The sequence below is a fragment of the Aspergillus mulundensis genome (genome assembly GCF_003369625.1).
Source record: "Aspergillus mulundensis strain DSM 5745 chromosome Unknown scaffold_12, whole genome shotgun sequence".
NCBI classification, from domain to species: domain Eukaryota; kingdom Fungi; phylum Ascomycota; class Eurotiomycetes; order Eurotiales; family Aspergillaceae; genus Aspergillus; species Aspergillus mulundensis.
Window position 1 is genome coordinate 1,139,499 of NW_020797900.1, and position 18,156 is coordinate 1,157,654.

General features: G+C 47.6%; 7 protein-coding genes across 7 annotated transcripts; 4 read left to right on the top strand and 3 right to left on the bottom strand.

The window, feature by feature from the left end:
- Window positions 1-3,291: 3,291 nt before the first annotated feature.
- DSM5745_09652 (uncharacterized protein) lies at window positions 3,292-4,218 on the bottom strand (the record flags this gene model as incomplete). The annotated part of the gene is made up of 1 exon (XM_026751668.1): window positions 3,292-4,218. The coding sequence occupies one exon, from the start codon at window positions 4,216-4,218 to the stop codon at window positions 3,292-3,294; it is 927 nt and encodes a 308-aa protein (XP_026600016.1).
- A 290-nt stretch (window positions 4,219-4,508) lies between these two features.
- DSM5745_09653 (uncharacterized protein) lies at window positions 4,509-5,599 on the top strand (the record flags this gene model as incomplete). The annotated part of the gene is made up of 2 exons (XM_026751669.1): window positions 4,509-5,121; window positions 5,244-5,599. 2 exons carry the CDS (start codon window positions 4,509-4,511, stop codon window positions 5,597-5,599), a joined length of 969 nt encoding a protein of 322 aa, XP_026600017.1.
- Window positions 5,600-6,835: 1,236 nt separating this feature from the next.
- On the top strand, window positions 6,836-8,322 carry DSM5745_09654 (FAD-binding oxidoreductase; the record flags this gene model as incomplete). The annotated part of the gene is made up of 2 exons (XM_026751670.1): window positions 6,836-7,471; window positions 7,546-8,322. 2 exons carry the CDS (start codon window positions 6,836-6,838, stop codon window positions 8,320-8,322), a joined length of 1,413 nt encoding a protein of 470 aa, XP_026600018.1.
- A 646-nt stretch (window positions 8,323-8,968) lies between these two features.
- Window positions 8,969-10,692, top strand: DSM5745_09655 (uncharacterized protein; the record flags this gene model as incomplete). The annotated part of the gene is made up of 4 exons (XM_026751671.1): window positions 8,969-9,165; window positions 9,221-9,508; window positions 9,577-10,169; window positions 10,277-10,692. The coding sequence occupies 4 exons, from the start codon at window positions 8,969-8,971 to the stop codon at window positions 10,690-10,692; spliced, it is 1,494 nt and encodes a 497-aa protein (XP_026600019.1).
- Window positions 10,693-10,766: 74 nt separating this feature from the next.
- On the top strand, window positions 10,767-13,192 carry DSM5745_09656 (uncharacterized protein; the record flags this gene model as incomplete). Its single annotated transcript, XM_026751672.1, has 3 exons — window positions 10,767-10,998; window positions 11,059-12,487; window positions 12,598-13,192. The coding sequence occupies 3 exons, from the start codon at window positions 10,767-10,769 to the stop codon at window positions 13,190-13,192; spliced, it is 2,256 nt and encodes a 751-aa protein (XP_026600020.1).
- A 592-nt stretch (window positions 13,193-13,784) lies between these two features.
- On the bottom strand, window positions 13,785-15,575 carry DSM5745_09657 (sugar porter family MFS transporter; the record flags this gene model as incomplete). The annotated part of the gene is made up of 5 exons (XM_026751673.1): window positions 13,785-14,445; window positions 14,500-14,969; window positions 15,020-15,124; window positions 15,174-15,412; window positions 15,473-15,575. The coding sequence occupies 5 exons, from the start codon at window positions 15,573-15,575 to the stop codon at window positions 13,785-13,787; spliced, it is 1,578 nt and encodes a 525-aa protein (XP_026600021.1).
- Window positions 15,576-17,072: 1,497 nt separating this feature from the next.
- Window positions 17,073-17,788, bottom strand: DSM5745_09658 (uncharacterized protein; the record flags this gene model as incomplete). Its single annotated transcript, XM_026751674.1, has 2 exons — window positions 17,073-17,314; window positions 17,455-17,788. The coding sequence occupies 2 exons, from the start codon at window positions 17,786-17,788 to the stop codon at window positions 17,073-17,075; spliced, it is 576 nt and encodes a 191-aa protein (XP_026600022.1).
- Between the last annotated feature and the right edge of the window lie 368 nt (window positions 17,789-18,156).

Genomic DNA, 18,156 nt, shown 5'->3' on the forward strand with positions numbered 1-18,156 from the left:
AAAAAACTATTATTTAGTATTAAGGGCAGGAGCAAGGGCCTTTATAAATACCTTTTTTTTATATTTAATATTTTTTAAAAAAGAAGGCGTGACAGGCCCGTTTTTTAAAAAAAAAATATTAGTAAACTAATAACTATTCTAGCTATTATTAAAATAGGCCAGGGGCTATTTAATAATAAGCTAAAAAAATTAAACAAGCTTTTAAATAGCTAAAGCTAAAACCTTTATTATATAAATCTTAGGGCTTATTTTTTTTTTATAAGTTTTTATTATTAGTTTAACCTAGTAAGTAAACGTGTTTTAATAATAAAGGTATTTATTATAATTAGTAAGATTTATATATTATAAAAAGGTAACATTTTTTTTTATATAAAATAGTAGGGGGAGGTAAGTGCCCTTAATATAAATATAATAAAAGTAGTTACACTTAACAGCCGGATAAATATAGTAGTTAGGGCTATTAATTAACCTATTATTTTTATATATTTAAATATATTTCGCGTATTATAAATAAACCTATTTTTTATTAGCTAATATTTATATTAAAGCTATTTTACTAGCAAACTAGTTAAAAACAGGGTATACTTATAAAAAAAAAAAAGGCTGGAGGCTAAAAAAAAAAAGCTTAAGGGGGTAGTAGCATAAAACCTGTAGTAAAAGTATTAGTAAAAGCAAAAATTAGTATAGCACTAAGTAAAGTAAAAAAAGGTAAGTTAAAAGGCACAGGGGCTATAGTTAAATAATAAAGTAGTTATTATAAGGTTAAAAGTTAGTATATTTAGTAAAGTGCTGGCGGAGCGCCACTAGTTAATAATTATTAAAGTAAAAAAAACTTACTAAATTATTATTTATAACCTTGTTATATATTTTAAAGGTGTTTATTAAATATAAGTTATACTAGTTATTACTGCCTAAAAACTAATTAAAATTAAAGTTTTTAAAACTAATAAAAAACTAGTATAAAAAAAAAAGCAGGAATGCCAAGGGCTTTTAAAGTTAGTAAAAATATTATATTAAAAGGGTTTTATAATTATACTATAGTGGGAATATAAGGGGCAAAGGTAAAAATATTTTAAATTATTATAGTTATAGCTAGGTGCTTTTTTTTTACTTACTAGGAAGCTAGGGCAGCGCCTAAAAAAGCTTTTTTTTTAATTATAATAAAAAAAGGGCGACTTTTTATTTAATAAAAAGTTTAATAAATTTAGGAGTTTATAAAACTATAAACTATATTATAATCTATACTTTTATACCAGGTATTATTAAAGCACCGCTTTTCCCCTTTTAATTATAAATAAATATTATATTTTATTTAAAGCGCTATAAATAATAAGAATAAAATACTAAATTTAATATATTAAATAATACTTTAATAAAATTAAGAATAGTAATAATAAAGCTATGTTTAGTATTAATATTAATAATAATAGTGGTGTTTTATTATTATTTTTTTTTAATTTAGTGGTGGGTCGCGGACGACCCTTTAATTAAAAAAGAAAAAAATTATTAAGGCTAATATTTTTTTATTTAATATTACCAAAGCTAATTTATTATTAGTTTAAAGTTAGCACCTAAGCTTTAGCCTTAGGCTACTAAGGCTTGGCATATTTTATTATTATATTAGGCTATATAACTTAACTAGGTTATTAATATTTAGGGTTTTGGCTACTAGTTAGGCAAGGCTAGGATAGGCCTTAAATATAAGTTAAAGTAAAAACCTATGCGCAAAGTATTTAAACCTATATTTATTTTTTAGTTAGAAATAACTTAAGTATAGCTTAAAGGTTTATAAAGGTGGCCTTAAGGCTAGCCTTTTTCCTAAATTTTTAAGTAACTCTTTTAGTATTATTTAACGGGGTTTAAAATACTCCATTTTTATTAGTTAGATTCCTTTATTAATATCTTTATTGTTAGTAGAGATCTTTGAGACTTGTTGGTCTTACATTTTTTTACTAAGCAAGGCTATTTTATAGTAATTATTTTTAAAAAAAACTTTTAGTAAAGTACAAGCTTTAGTATTTTAGTAAAGTTAAATAATTTTTAAAAATTTAAATTTTTTAGGATAGGCCTTAGTACAAGCTCTAGCTTTTTTAAAATTTTTATATTAAAGTTATTATAAATTAATTTTACTTAAATATTATAATTTAGTTATTTTTTATTTTACTTTTATTACTTAGCAAGCTTTATTTAAACTTTAACACGGCCACCTTTAAAAATATTAAAAAAATAAAATTAAAAATTAAATTTATTAAATATACTAGTACTTTTACTTATTTAAATATTTTTTATATAATAAGCTATTTATTAAAATATTTTATTAATTTTATAAATTATTATTAACACGTAATAAATTAACTTATTTTTTATTTTTATAATACATGCTTTCTTACTTTTAAATACTTTAGTTTAAATAGCTTTAAAAATAAGGTTTTTATTAAAAAATATAAGATTTATAAATTATACTTTAATATAATATTTATAAATTATTTTAATTAATTTTTTAATATAGGCTATATTTATAAATTATATAAAAATTTAATTAAATAAAAGGCTATAAAGCAGCGTTTAGTTATTATTTTTATTATTAAAATAAAGTTACTTACTTTTATTAAGGCCTTTAAAGTAATATACTAATAATAAAAAGTTTTTAAAGTTATATAATTTAATTTTTAATACTAGCTTTTAATTTAATATAATAATAAATAAATAATTAATATTTTTATTAATATTAATATATAACTTTACTTAAAGCTTTATTATATTAATATTTATAATTTATAACTTAAGCAGGAAGTTTAATATAAAAACCTTTATATTAAATAAACTTTTATTAATTAAATAATTATAAATGGCCTTATAAAAGCACTTACTAAGTAATAATACTAAAAATTTATTAAAATACTAAATTTAGTAAACATTTTTAACCTTATTTTTAACTAATTTAAAAGTAAGTAGGTATTAAGGGGGCGTGTTAGCTAATAATAAAAATTACTTAATTTAATAAAAAAGTATTATAACACTTTAATAACACTTAAGCACCTTAAATAGTTTTAATTAAAATATTATAATACTTACTATTAAATTACTTGCCTGTATAACTATAATATTTATAATTTTTTAAATATTATAAAGTATTAATAAAAGTATTTAAAATTCTTACTATTTTTAAAAGCTTAAATTATTTATATAAACCCTAGTTAGCTCTAGCTTTTAAATATTATTATGTTTTTTATTTAATTCTCCAGTATCTGTTTAATTGACAGCTTTCCTTTGCACGGTATTTAAAGGGCCTTATACAGCGCCCTTTAGGTTGGCTATCGTGACTCCCTCGTTCGACTTTCCTGCCTTTTTGTTCGCAATGTACTGCTCCAGATGCGTGCGCATGAAGGAGGGCTGTGTGGCCGTTCCAGACCGGATGAAGGGCTCCGTTGCATCCCAGGGAGAATCATGTAGGGCTTGGATGGAGGGCTTCGTAGCCCGTGCATGTGCAAGTGGCCGTAGCGCACTCCACACTCTCGCTGCCCAAGAGGGTAGATGTCGTAGCACGGGGAAGAAATCGACAATCGAGGCTGCCGGCACGCCGCCCTCCCCAGTGGCCTCTTCAACATCAATCGCCATTTTCACGTACGGATCATCCTTCTCTTGAACATCAATTCCGAATCCTATCCTCAACACAACAGCCGTCGAGAACTGTCTCAACAGCATCTCCCATTCCTCGGGCCGTTCTGTAATCGCCTTGATTGCCCTCCTTGCCTCCTCTTCCTGGATGGCGCGGTACGGCTTACAGGCCGAATGCGTGAACGAGCTCTGGAGTAGCTTGCGATGGAGCTTGAATCGCGGCGACCACCGCAAGAATGTAAGTGTGACGCCCCAGCCCATGACCTCGAAGAGGACGAACCGCGGCCGGTCAGCATAGTTGGCGCCTCGTTTTTCGAGAAGTTCACGTGCGGCTTCGATGCTGTTCAGGACGATGATGGGGCGACCGAGGACATGCAGTGATAGAATGTCGGAGTTGAATTCCTTGCCCCATTGGATGAAGGCGTGTTCGGGGTGCGAGTGTGGGATGGTGTGGAGGTGGCCTAAGACTGGGGTGGCCGGGGGTCCGGGGGGTAGGCGGAGGGCTGGCTTTCTTTGCTTTATGATAAATAAAGCTATCGCGAAGCCTAGGAGTACCGGTATCAAGGCCGACGCTTTTGGTGGGGAGACTAGTAGGTCCATTTTGATGAGTTGGTGCGGTTGATGTCAGCAGGAGCTGGAGATGCAGTTATATGCAGACCAATGCCGCTTACGTCCAGCTTGGAATCCTGCCACCCCCATTCGCTGCTATCTCGACAAGGATCCTTGCTTCTTACCTATCAGTTTGGAGATGTATCCCCCATATCTCAGATTGTTGCTTCTCCACTTTGCCGGCCGACAGTGCGTTTCCACTCCCCGTATTTGGTGCATACATACTCCGTAACAACCTCAAATGATGAAGGGAAAATAACGCTTCAGACACAGTCATTATCATGGCCACCGCAACCGCCGCATTTACAACCACACCCACATCGGCCGACCTGTACACCTACCGAGTCGGCTTCGGCAACCGCTTCGCCTCTGAGGCGATCCCCGGCACGCTGCCGATAGCCTGCAACACACCGCAGCGATTCAAGTACGATCTAGTCTCTGAGCATCTCAACGAGACACCATTTGTCTCATCCCGCGCCTCTATGCTAAAACCCGTCAATGAGAATGTCACGTTCACACCGCAAGATATTGGCTGGGACGCGTTCGATATCCCGTCGTCAGAAGAACCAGTCGACTTCAACCAGGGCTGGAAGACGATCGCGGGCCACGGCGATCCGGCAGCAAAGGAGGCGCTCGCGGTGCACGCGTACATGTGCAATTCCTCCATGGACAAGAAGGCCATCGTCAACAACGACGGCGATCTTCTCGTCCTCCCGCAGCAGGGAAGCCTCGACATCCAGACCGAGTTCGGGGGGATGATGGTCCGACCGGGCGAACTCGCTGTCATCCAGGCAGGCATGCGCTTCAAGGTGTCGCTGCCGGATGGCGTGGGCAGGGGGTACATCCAGGAGATCTTCGGCAGCCACTACGAGCTCTCTGAACTCGGCCCGATCGGTTCCAACGGGATGGCGATGCCGCGAGATTTCGAAACGCCCATTGCGGCGTTCGATATCGCCACGAACTCGAAATGAGAGATCATCGTCAAACTAATGGGCAATATATTTGTCTATACACAGAACCACACGCCCTTCGATGTCGTTGCCTGGCACGGCACCTACGCACCATACAAATACGCACTCGAACGCTTCATCAACGCGTCGACCACAGCGCGCGACCAGTCCGACCCGTCAATCTACTGCGTGTTGATCGCGAAGTCGAAAACCCCGGGTGTAAATCTGAGCGACGTCCTTGTCTTCACGCCGAAATGGAACGCGACGAGCAATACATTCCGACCGCCATACTACCACCGCGACGTCGTGACCGAGATCATGGGCATGATATACGGGACATGGACAGGGACAGGGGTGGCAAGACACCAACCTGGTGGATTAACCTACGAGCCGAGCTATATGCCGCACGGGGAGAGCTTTGAGCGGTGGAGGGAGGCGACGATCGCGGAGTTGAAGCCGCTGTTTGTGGGCAGGGGACGATGGCGTTTATGATGCATGTCTCAGGGCATGTGGCGCTTACGAAGTATGCGGCTGAGCGGAGTGGGAAGGTGCAGGTGCAGGAGGGTTGGGATGAATGGGAGGGTGAATTTTTGGAGAGGTTGGACAAGGTTGATGCGGATTTGAGGGCAAGGGGGTTGGAGCCTCTGCGGAGGACCGGAGATAGCCGATCGCTTGTGATTGAGAGATAGGGCTAGCTGGAGATCCTCGGCCGGCAATTGCGGCAGATCCAGCGTTTTAGCAATACCTATCTGGGTTGGTATCAAGATAGCGAGATAGCCATCTACATGGATGTAAGTCTTTTCCTAGGCACGCTACCTCCTCACATAAACCCCCAACCCTACCTTTGTTGTCGACTAACTTGGTTTATGCATGCGGCATTCATATAACCCATACAGCTCAAAATGAATAAGCCAGAAGAGAAGCAGCCCTCCACCGCAGCTAGGCATGGGCTTCTTAGCACTGTACTACCTACCGCAGGGGTATTTTGTTAGCAATACACTAAGATTATCTACCACTGTCTTACCAAGGCAGTTAGCGAGCTGCCGGTCTACTACCTCTCGCTGTGCTGTAGCAGGAGGCATAAATAGATGCACCTACAGACCAAGCTTAATATCTTGTCCTCCTGGCATGCGGCAATTGTCATCTCCTGCGTGCTTACCTCCTAGACCAAGAAGAGTAATGGTCCTGGCACTTGTAATATACCTTACGGAGTAGGTGTCCAGCTCCGCTGCATTCCCTGCCTTAGCAGTTGGCACATATACCTGACGCAAATCTTACGAATGCCTAGGCACGACACTGTGATCTACAAGTGAATGCAGATTAGAATAAACCTGATCACACTTATCATGAAGCATCGCAGCGAGGGAACTGAGTTGCTCGTATACGGATACGCTTACGCACCCGCATCCGCACACGCAGCCCTAAGACTCACCCCAGAACACCCTCCAGGGAGCGACTACCAGTCTACTCTATTGATTTTGATTTGAGAAACGTATAAAGTTAGGCTGGCCGGCTCGACTTTCTATTTTGCACTCTTAAACACATCGCCTTTCTACAAATTGGCCTTGGTTCTGACACTTTTAGCTATACTTCACCACAATTTAGCTTCACTACCCACCCTGTTATTACACTCACCCGTCGCCACCATTTATCTGACCATGGACCCCGAGTCAACAAAAACTCTAGAGCAATTATCATCATTCTTCTCCTCTCACCCTTCAATCACCCTCTTAACCCCCTTCCTGAACTCCATCTCCTTCAACACCCTACGCCCAACATTCGTGAACCCCAACTCCACACCCCTCGCCATCCTCCGGCCCTCGAGCACCGAAGACGTCAGCATCATTGTGCAATTCCTCGCATCAAGGGACATCCCCTTCACCGTCCGCGTCGGCGGCCATGATATGCACGGCCGGAGCGCGGTGGATGGGTGTGTTGTGCTCGATTTACGGCTACTGAATCATGTTGTTGTCAACGAGGATAAAAAGACTGCAGCCATTGGCGGTGGGATACTTATCGGCGATCTGCTCTCTGCCTTGGAGATGCATGGTCTAGTTACACCTGTTGGGACGGTCTCGAGCGTGGGGTATGTCGGGTGGGCTATGTATGGCGGGTACGGGCCGTATAGTTCTGTCTATGGATTGGGGGTGGATCAGATTGTTGGGGCGAAGGTTGTTAATGCCAGTGGGGAGGTTATCGATGCGGATGAGGAGTTGTTGAAGGGGATCAAAGGGGCGGGTGGTGCGTTTGGGGTCATCGTTGAGGTGGAAGTTAGGGTCTACGAGTTGGAATCGGTATGCCCTACCCCTTCCCCACCGTCCATTTCCACTCGATAATACCCATGCTATGATACTAAAGTGGACAATAGATCCTCGCCGGCACCCTCCTCTTCACCTCCACCGATCTCCCCACGACCCTCCGCACTTTCACCTCCGCCTACAACGCCCTTACACACAGCACCGCCATCCCCGCCGCCCTGAACCTCTTCCCCGCCGTTCTCCCTTCACCCCCAATGCCAACGCCCACATTCGCGCTCATAGTAACCTGGACCTCACCGGACCACTCAGCAGGCCAGGAATGGATAAACCGGATCGCAACACTCACACCCTCGGCCACCGTAACGGCCAACACCGTGCAGTCTACAGCACCAAAAGCCTGGGCCGACGAGGTCTCAAAGCTCGTTGCTACCAACGTCCAGGGGCGGATGTACACCATCTCCCTTAGACAGATCACGCAGGAAGTGTCCGATGTCATTGCACGATATACAAGCCCTGAAAAAATGCCAAGGGATCCGGCGCTGCTCTTCGATATGCACGAGCTGCGCTCTGTCTCGCCTTCTGCAAACCACAAAACGGACTCCGTGTTCAACGCGCGCGAGCCGCACTTCGTTGTTGAGATTTGTGCGATTGCTGCTAATCCCGAGAACCTCGAGACGGTGTTGAAATGGGGAGAGGAGTTCCAGGGTGCATTGAAGAGGACGGATAGGGGGAATATCCTGCCGGCATCGTACATCTCGTTTTTGGCGAGGGAGGAGATAGAGAGAAATATGGGGGGCGTATTTGGGGGGCATCTGGGCTTTCTGACGGAGCTGAAGAGGAGGCTGGATCCGGTGAATGTGTTTAGGGCTGCGATTTCGAATTTGTGAAACTTGCTTGTCTTTACCTACAGCGGGTCTTGAGGAGACTGACGCCCTACCTAAGAGAAAGAGAACTACCCAGGTATCTCATTGCTTTCAGCGTACACGTATTACCCTTGCTGCTGTACCCAGGGATTGTTTGCCATGGGGAAGCTATGGTATCTAGCTGTAAGCGGTCTGGCTATGTTGTTCTGGCTCATAGCTCAACTCTTGACATCAGTAGATGCTGAGGGATGTATATAGTAATGCAAAGGTACCTTGTCTCCCACTAGGGTTAACAAAGAGAGGGTAGCCCTTACTTTCTATGCAGTTCAATTGTGTGATTGCTTTCCATATCAGAAAATTTGGGGAGAGTGGTATGATAGCCATGAGCTCCTTCAATGCAGAATGATTCAAATGATACCTAGGTATTAACTCATAGGGTACCGCTGATATCTTAACATGCTTCCTGCACCTGATCAACCCTCCCTTAGGGAGGTAACGGCCCTGTACGACCACCACACGTGATCCAAGTTGCAGATACGAGGCTGCACAGAAAAAGCAAGCATCCATCAATTCAGCTGCGGGGCAATGCGGACCATGCGGCCACAGCTCTGCTGTCCTTCTCTTTTAGAGTCTATAGCTGTCATCGATCTTCACCCTCACCATTTGAGCTATGCAGCAAGCAGACGTCCTGGTCTCGCTTCACGACGGCGGAGAGAGGGAGCTGTGTTTCCTTTCGCTTGATGGCGGGGGTGTTCGAGGCCTGTCATCCTTGTGTATCCTGGATGAGCTGATGCGCAAGGTCAACCCGGACAATCCGCCCTCGCCGTGCGACTATTTCGACCTGATTGGGGGGACGAGCACCGGAGGGTACGCGCTGGGTTTGTGTATGAACTCCCAGTGCCAGATTTTAACACGCGAACAGTCTAATTGCTATCATGCTTGGGCGGTTGCATATGACCATTGACGAGTGTCGAGCCGCGTACCGTGATTTATCGGACGAAGCCTTCCAGATCACAAACCACCGTGCGGCACCGTCCTTCAGTATGCCGTGGAACTGGAAGCTCCCGGCGCGGTTCGATACAGAGGCCCTTGAGCGTGGTTTTAAGCGGATCATCGTGAACGCCTTGAAGAAACGGTCGGAGAATGCTTGCAAGGCTGAGGAGGAACTCACAGACACTTTGCTAAAGGAGGCTTCCCCTAAATGTCGGGTGTGCGTGTTTCTGTTCCACTCCCCTCTCAGTATGCTGTATCGTATGACTGACGGTTATCATCATCAAGGTTCGTTATTTCGACGAACGCCCGCTTTCCGGACCGGACCATTATCTTCGCCAACTACGTATCCGATCGATGGCCACGAGACCTACTGAACTCGGTGAAGATATGGGAGGCTGCGAGGGCAACCTCTGCGGCGCCCACCTTTTTCGAGTCGATACGTCTCGGCCCCGACAATGAAGAATTCCTCGACGGCGCCACGGGCGCAAATAATCCGGTGAATTCTTTGTGGAATGAGGGCTTGGACATATGGAAGCCAGGCACTCCGTTGGAGGAGAGGCTGCATTGCTTGGTCTCGATAGGCACGGGCGTGCCCTCCGTCAACGCCTTTGGAAGCGGGCTCAAGGATATTGGGATAACGCTGAAGGCCATGTCCACGGAGACCGAGACGACGGCAAACGAGTTCATGCGTCGGTATTCCCGCCTCCACAAGGATCAGAAATACTTTCGATTTAACGTGCGTTCTGGCCTGGAAGGGATCGGGCTGGAAGAAGCATCCAAGCGAGCTGATATCATTTCGGCCACTAGGAGATACCTGACAACGGAGGAGGACAGAGTTCGGCTTGAGACCTGTGCGGACATGCTGAGAATTCGAGAATGTACGGTTGACTTTGCCTAGCTCCTGGATACAGCTGAAAATACCATGCATTTGAGTAGCGCTCTTTGAACTGTACTGGACCGGTGCTGACCGCGTGTTCTTTTTCAGGGGAGACAGTAATATCATATATAATGGACCAAGCTGCACAGGAGTTTAGCAGGGCCAACGAACGCCTGAGACACCTCGCGGGTAGCTACCAGCCCGAGCTTGGAGACGCCGCAGAATGGCTCAAAAACATACCAGAGTATAGGCAGTGGATAAAGGGAAGGCGCGGGTTGCTTTACTGCATCGATGAAGATGGGGGGAGCCTACGCTCTTTCCTGACCACTGTGGCTGGTGAAGAGTTTGGGCCAGGGCACCTCCACTCCGGCAATATCATATACATTGACCTCTCGCAATACACAAGGCGCCCCCTCCAAATGCGTGTCATTCGTTCAGTCCTTCTCCAGGCGCTCCACCGCATCGCTAGGGGTTCCCGAAGCTTTCTCAAATACATGGGAAAGTCAGTGCTCAAAAAGCCGTAACCTTGCAGGAATTCTTGTCTGGACGCGCGAACCCCCGATATGTTGGCAAAGGGAAAGGGTGGCTGGTAAATATGATGGCTGATATTCTGTCAGAACTTTTCGAGTCAGGCCTAGCAACCGCCGGGTCGCCCTGGGAGACGCTCTGCTTGATGCTTGATCACGCAGACGACGCTGGACATGAAATCAAACGCCTCCTGGACGCGCCATTGTTCACCTGCAATACTATTCTATTTGCTCGCAGTCACATAAGTCTCAAGCTGCAACATCGAAAGCCCGAAATCATCGACGAAATGGTCGAAGCAAAGCGTAAGTAATAGATCCTCCAGCAGCGGTTAACCGGAAGGAAGCTGATATCCAACTCTCCAGACTGCTTGGAGTCTCTCTATTTCCCAGAGTGGCAATATCGTGGAAACACGGTCGAGAAGCCCCGAGCTGATACCTGTGCCTGGGTCTGGACACATCCTGCCTTCGTCCGGTGGCAAGCCCAGCCCGGTGGGATCCTCTGGATCAAAGGAAAACCGGGCAGTGGGAAAAGCACGATTGCAAAGATGATCACCGGCAAGATCAGTGGGCATCTAACGCGCCATGACAATGGCCAGTCTCCTCCACGTTTCAGCACCGCCAATTTCTTCTACAGTGCCCGGATGGGCGAAAAGGCCACCCGCCATTATTACATGCTCCGGTCCATTCTCTACCAGGTGCTAGACCAGGATAGGTCTGTATACAGACATTTCAAGGCCAGCTACCGGCGCCTCCTTGCCAAACAGCTGCCGTGGACCATGGAGGACTTCAGAGAGGTGCTTCAATCGGTCACGAACGATTGTTGCGGTGGGCATCGGCGGATATGCTGCATCTTGGACGGTTTCGATGAAGCTGACGAAGAAGAAGACTCGGGAAGCGTGAGCTCTCGGTTGACAAAGACGCAAGTGCTCCAATGGCTGGCAGAACTGGCCGTCCGAAAGGAACAGGGGTCGTGGATGAAACTGATTGTCTTGAGTCGCCCGGTGCCGAGCATCGCCCGAGTGCTTGGGAGAAATTGCATCACGGTGGAGGAGCACAATGCCCCAGACATCAAGCACCTCATAAGTACCGGCTTCGCAAGCATCCAGCGAACGATCGATGACTGGGATCGACACGACTATGAGCTGCTCCCGGACGGAAGTCCAGGCCAGCCGAGTGAGTCGCAGGACACACTGGCCTCCTTGAAAAGTGAGATGCGGAAGAAAGCGTGTGGAACAATCCAATGGGTGGTCCTTGTTTTAAAGGAGCTCCAAGCTGAGATAGACCGTAGGGGAGTCTACAGCAGAGCTGAATTGGAAGACATTGTCGCATCACTTCCCAGCGGTCTCCACGAGCTTTACCAGGAGCTCGTCACAAGGCTCCAGCGTCGACTAAGACCTGTCGAAGTGCGAAAGGCCAACTTGATGCTGTCATGGGTGTGCTTCTCCCATCGACCACTGGCTCTGATGGAACTTCGAGACGCTCTTGCTCTCGATGGTTGGACGGATTCTAAGCCACGCACAATGCTCAGCGAGCACCTCAAATCACGACGCTTACAGCTGTCTCAGACACACAACTGGGCGCCTGTGGAGCGTGAGATCCTGCATTGCTGTGGCTGTCTGTTGGAGGTTGTGAAGGTGGCATCATCCAGAACTCTTGCCTCTGTGCGATCCACTGTGACCGGACCACACGACATTGTCCAGGTAGCTCATCACTCCGTTAAGGAATTCCTGCTTCAGGAAACCGGGGCCCCGGAACCGTTCAGGCTACTACCAGACGAAGCCTACCAGTCCCAGTGCGTCGCTTTGTCAATGTATATATCCTGCTCTATACCACTACCCCTGGTCGATTTCCCATCCCGAAAGCACAGCGCCTGCTGGACGCATGTCGAAATCAATCTTTTAGCAAGCTATCTCGACGACCGGCCTCTTTTGGCGTATGCAGTGCAGGCATGCCGACGCTGGATAAACAATGCAGACCATTCCTGCCAGCTGATCCTCCCGCGGCTGGAGCCACTCATCAACAATCCAGACGACGACCTATCGTGCCTACTCGTATCGTGGATGGGCTCGGGATCGTCTCACCTGCAGCATTCGACAACAGACCCGGGCCGGATTTCCTTCCGACACTGCATCGAAAACATCTTTGTTCTCGCTTGCCAGCTGAATCTCCTGAGTACGCTTCGACTGGTGCTCGAGCACCCGGACTTTGTCCTGCACGACCGACTCCTGCACTACAGCTTCTTCAGCGCCGTGAGAAACGGCCATCTGGCTCTCGCGGACATGATTCTTCGATCTGGGGTGAACATATACGGCGCCGAGATGAGGGGAGATGTGGAAAGGGAGTTCTACACGGCCAAGGAACAAGGCAAGTTTCCAGTATGCTGTCTGATAGGAGATCATTACCAGGATTACTACTCACAGTCCTTCGACCTACGCACGGGTGGAAATGCTGGGAGCGGTTAGTCAAGCTCACTGATAGGGCGTTGGATGCCTTGTGATTTGCAGGGCAGAAGGTAAAGCTAGATAACATGTACAAACAAGATGGCTTTCATCATATTCCTTCCTTGTTGCCATATGTCATGATATAATGAGATTCATACTCTCCGAGCTAACGTAGGATAACTATACAGGATTTGGCTCAGGACAAAAAGAATCTAGTAACGAGTCGTGTGAGTTCGGGTACTAATAGAGAAGTGGCCATGGCCTCCAGCTAGGTACGTAACTACTTATGGTAGGTCTGGATTTCCCGGTCTCTCTTAAGTATCTAGCTTTCACTTCGAAGCCCGAGGGTATGGTATGCGTTGGATACGCCTAGAGAAGCTCCAAGCGCACACTCCACAACATCTAACAATCGCAATGGCACATATTTAGGATTAAGCAGCCTTGTCCAGGCAGATTATATGCCCTATTAAACATACCAGCACTCACGTACATGGTGTACTATTGCCAAAGCACATCAGTGGACGAATTGGCTGCAATATTAACCAGATACAAGAACGTAAGAACTATATACACAACTCATAAAGTCATGACGCGCTACTAGCCAACCTCTCAACCCCCTCACCACTCCGAGTCCCCTGATTGACACCATCAAACCCTCTCAGCATGCACAACCTCGCTCCCCTTCCCAACCTCGCCCTCTTCCTTACCCTCCCCCATCCCCCCAACCCCACTGGGCGCCCCAAACAACGCATCCATCTCCTCCAGCGTCTTCCCCTTCGTCTCCGGAATAAAGAACCAAGCCCAGAATCCCATCGCAATCATCAGCGACGCAAAGAAAAAATACGTCCCGTAGCCCAAAGACGTAATCATATACGGCGTCGTGCGGCTGATAACAAACGACCAAAGCCACTGGTCCGCCGTCGTAATCGCCACACACAGCATCCGGATGTCAATCGGGAAGATCTCCGAGCAGATGACCCAGGTGATACCCTGCCACGTTGCGCAGTAGATCAGCCCGTACAGATACACGCACACCATGGCGATGTACCCCCATGCGTCTTGCACTGTGTCGCCGCGCGCCGAGGTGCCGCTGGGGTCGCGCTCGAAGACGTACCCGCCGATATACCACATCGGTAGACTGCCGATGAAGGCGCCGTAGATGAGGCCGCTGCGGCGGCCGACCTTTTCGACGAGCCACACGCTGAAGATCACCATACCGAGGGTTTTGGCGACGCCGTAAAAGCCCGTGGCGAAGAGCTTGGTGTCCGTGGAGTTTATGCCGAGGGTTTCGAAGATGCGGGGGGAGTAGCTTTGCTCCGTTAGCGGTTTTCGTAATGAGAGGACCTTGGAGAGAGGGGCATACTATGTGATGATGTTCACCCCCGTCAGGTTCTGAAAGGCCATCAGCAGGAGCCCAATGCCGATCCGGTTCCTTGTCCCGCGCTGCCAGAGTCGCTGCACGTAGAACGACGGGTCATATTTTCTGCCATTTGGGACGATGTCGTACTGGAGCTGTTCTCGGATCTGCTGCAGCTCCCCTTGGATGAAGGGATGGTGCGCGGGGAGCTTTCTGGCCCAGACAAGGCTCTTCTCTGCGTCGTCCCAGCGGTCTTTCTTTGCGTACCAGCGCGGGGACTCGGGGCAGAAGAAGATACCGGCTAGGAGCAGGCCACCAGGAAGGAGCTGCAGACCGAGGGGAATCTGCCACTGCGCCATGCGTGACGAGGAAACTGTGCGGTTGATGGCGTAGTTGATCCAGAAGCCCAGCATGCCACCACCCTGCGAACAGATCTCAAAGATCCCGACGAGACGGCCGCGAATAGATGCAGGTGACTAGGCTTATTAGTTTAACCTTGAGATGTCCAGCATCAGAGACTACATACCATCTCAGCGATATAGACAGGAACCTGCAGGGATACAGAGCCAATGCCGAAACCTGCAATGGCGCGACCGGCGTAGATCAAACCGAGCTTGCCCGACGAAGCAGTCTTGCCATGGTCAGTAAGTCGTGCTGGCGTCTCTGGAGAATTATCTCACCATCAGACTCCCTCCAACACAAAACACACAAACAGCCATGATGATCGCATTCCGCCGCCCAAACCTCTCGCCCAGCGGGAAGGTAAGGAGAGACCCGAAGAAGCAGCCCGCCTGGAAGGTCGATACAATGTTTCCTTCCAGCGTATCCGTCTCAGTTTCGGAGGCATTGTTCAGACCAAAGTGGCGGCGGAAGGAATCCAGGGCCATGGTGCCGCCGATGACGCTGGTATCGTAGCCCACTACATATCACGACAGTTAGCCTGGCCCAGTAGACACACAAGGCTGTGGGTAGTGCTCACTGGCAATGGCGCCCATGCTCACGATCGTGGTGATGAGATGGATCCGCCAATTGCGCACCTCGGGCGGATCATTGCTGTTGTTGGCATGGAGACTGAAACCCATGATGGCTCTGTACAATCCCAAGGCAGACCCGGGCAGGGCAAGGCAGGCAAGGCAGAGCAGACAGGGCAAAGCTGGTGGGGCAGGAAAGCCTTGGGGAGGCTGTGCTCCAGCTTTTATCTCCAGTCTCCACGACGATCGGATACCCACCGAGTGGATTCCCCCGCAACCCCGGATATCGCGACCAGGGTCCAGGCCCCGCGTATCAGGCCATTCATCCACCTGCTGGGGTATGCATGGGCGGCATTGGCCCGTGGCTTGGCTCCAGTGAGGCCCTTCTCCAACGGTGCAAAGCTGTGCCGAGCCCATGCGCGGGTCTTGGCCCGAGAGTCTGGCTATTAGGGCTGGAGAAGATGTCCAAAGACTGGTCGGTGCTTGCAGCAGGATCAATAGTATATAAGGTATCGTGCCGAGGCGTAGGACGAGATCAGAGGGAAAGCAGGAATGGGTCCGCTCCTGTCACACTTGCCCCTCTACATCAGTTAGACACTCAATGAACACCCAGATAGTGGAGCGGTATGGCGCCCACCTTTACGGCGGTCGCTGTCCGTGAAACGAATGTGGAGGAGATCTAGCTGTGGGATTGTATCACGAGCCCTTCTCATCTGCTTCGCGGACACAGGATGGGTGAGTGTCAAGGTCAATGCCATGGTAGGGGCGGAAAGACCGCAGCCCTGGAGTAGGAAACGCAGGGATGTTTTCCAACCAGTATCCGCAAGAGCGCAATTTGGGCACAACAGTAGAATCCTAAACGTGACCCTAGATTGCTGCCGAGTCAGAATTGAGGTCACACCTTGTCACTCTTTCCTTCAAGCGAGTCAACCCGCGATTTGTAGTATAGGGTAATCAATTCGGATGTCCATGCCCAGGAGATTGCAGACGACGACGTCTTGAGCTGTCGCGATACGTATGAGTTGGGCCTAGGGCCTGATTAGCCTCGTGTATTTCTCGAGCGCTTACTGGCACCCCATTGTCCATAGAAAGTGGCGCCCTCGATGGCATTGGAATACCATGAGCGCCGGTCACTCCGGACTACCACATAGTTCACTCCAGGTTGGTTGCATCGGTTATGTTGGTAACAGAGGGGTAAACCAGCAGAGGGACATGCTTACCTACGTATGGTAGAGACCAGCGCGGGCGTGAGGAATGAGAGGAGGCTGGAACTGCTTAGGCTCTTTTGCTAAGCTATAACACCTAGCAGGTCTTTGTTCTATCTTGCCTGCATAATTGACAGTTTCTTGGCAGATTGCAGCTTGAGGCACCGAACGGATGGGAATCGATGTTGATGTAGACGATTTGACAGCCGTGGTTTTGGTTGGAGAGGAGGAGAAGCAAGAAAAGTGAGTGCGTTATTGGCCCTCCGAAGGTCACCCCATTGGGAAGGAGCACTGGAATAGGTAGGTACATGTACCTACATAAGGTACCGAAGTGGGATCATACTAACCACACCTCGCATGGAACAGACAAGAAGAATAATACAAGCTGATTCAGGCATTCCTCCTACACACTCTCCCTCCTCTCCACACCAACCCAAAAGTCCGTGGGCTTCACAAACCACCGATCCTTCATCCCCCATTCCCCGGGCCTCTGCACCTGGATCTCAAAGTCATAGTCCCTAACCGGCACCGGAATCAACCTCGCCATCTCCAGCAGCGAGATGTTCTTCCCAATGCACGTCCTGGCGCCCGTTGCAAACGGCACGGAACTCTGCTGCATTGCTTTTAACTGCTCTTTGTCCACGTCTAACCAGCGCTCAGGTCGGAATGTCCGGTATTGAATTTAGAAGCCAACTTAGTCTATACTCTCAGATACCACGCAATATCTATCAATCCCACAAAGTCCCCAATAAGCCCTAACCCAATCTAAACACCCCCATCCTCACCATCCTCAACACCCCCCAACCACCCCCTCAACTCCTTATACCACGCCGTCGAGCCCACCGCCGCCAAGAACGCAATGAGCACAATCTTCTCCATCTGCGTCCGGAAACTAATGTCGTACTTCCAATACCGGGGCTCTTTCTCTTTCTGCTGCCCGTCTTTGGGTGCTGAAGCGTTGTTCAATGGAGTTTGGCTCGTTGAGAATGATGCTGTCGCAGGTCGACTGAGATTGGATCTAGCCCTAAGTCCAAGTGCTGCAGCGTGTATTTGGGGTCGCGTTAAGCTGGGATTTTGGCGGAGAGGGGCCACGAGGCGTAAAGGTGCACGCGTGGACATTGTAATGGCAATGGCAATGGCACCTGCAATATGTATGCGTATCTGTATGTGGACTATATGAACGCTTGGATTAGTCTAGTTAGCATGAAGGGCGTGGAGTGTAGCAATTGCTGACTTCTTTCGGGTGAGTGTAATATGGAGATCTGAGGCTTAGCAGCGGATTCAGCAACATCTGTGTGTTTATATACCATGTGGAGAGGTGACTCATCAGCGCTGGGGCTGAATGTACTGTAAAGTCAGCTGACACGCAGCGAGATGGGAATAGCTTCATGCGAGTCAGGGCTAAAAATAGATGCAGCCCCTCCCGTCCCGTCCCGTGGTTTCACCCGAAGGTCGCGATCCTTACTTACACCCTCTGGCCTGCATCG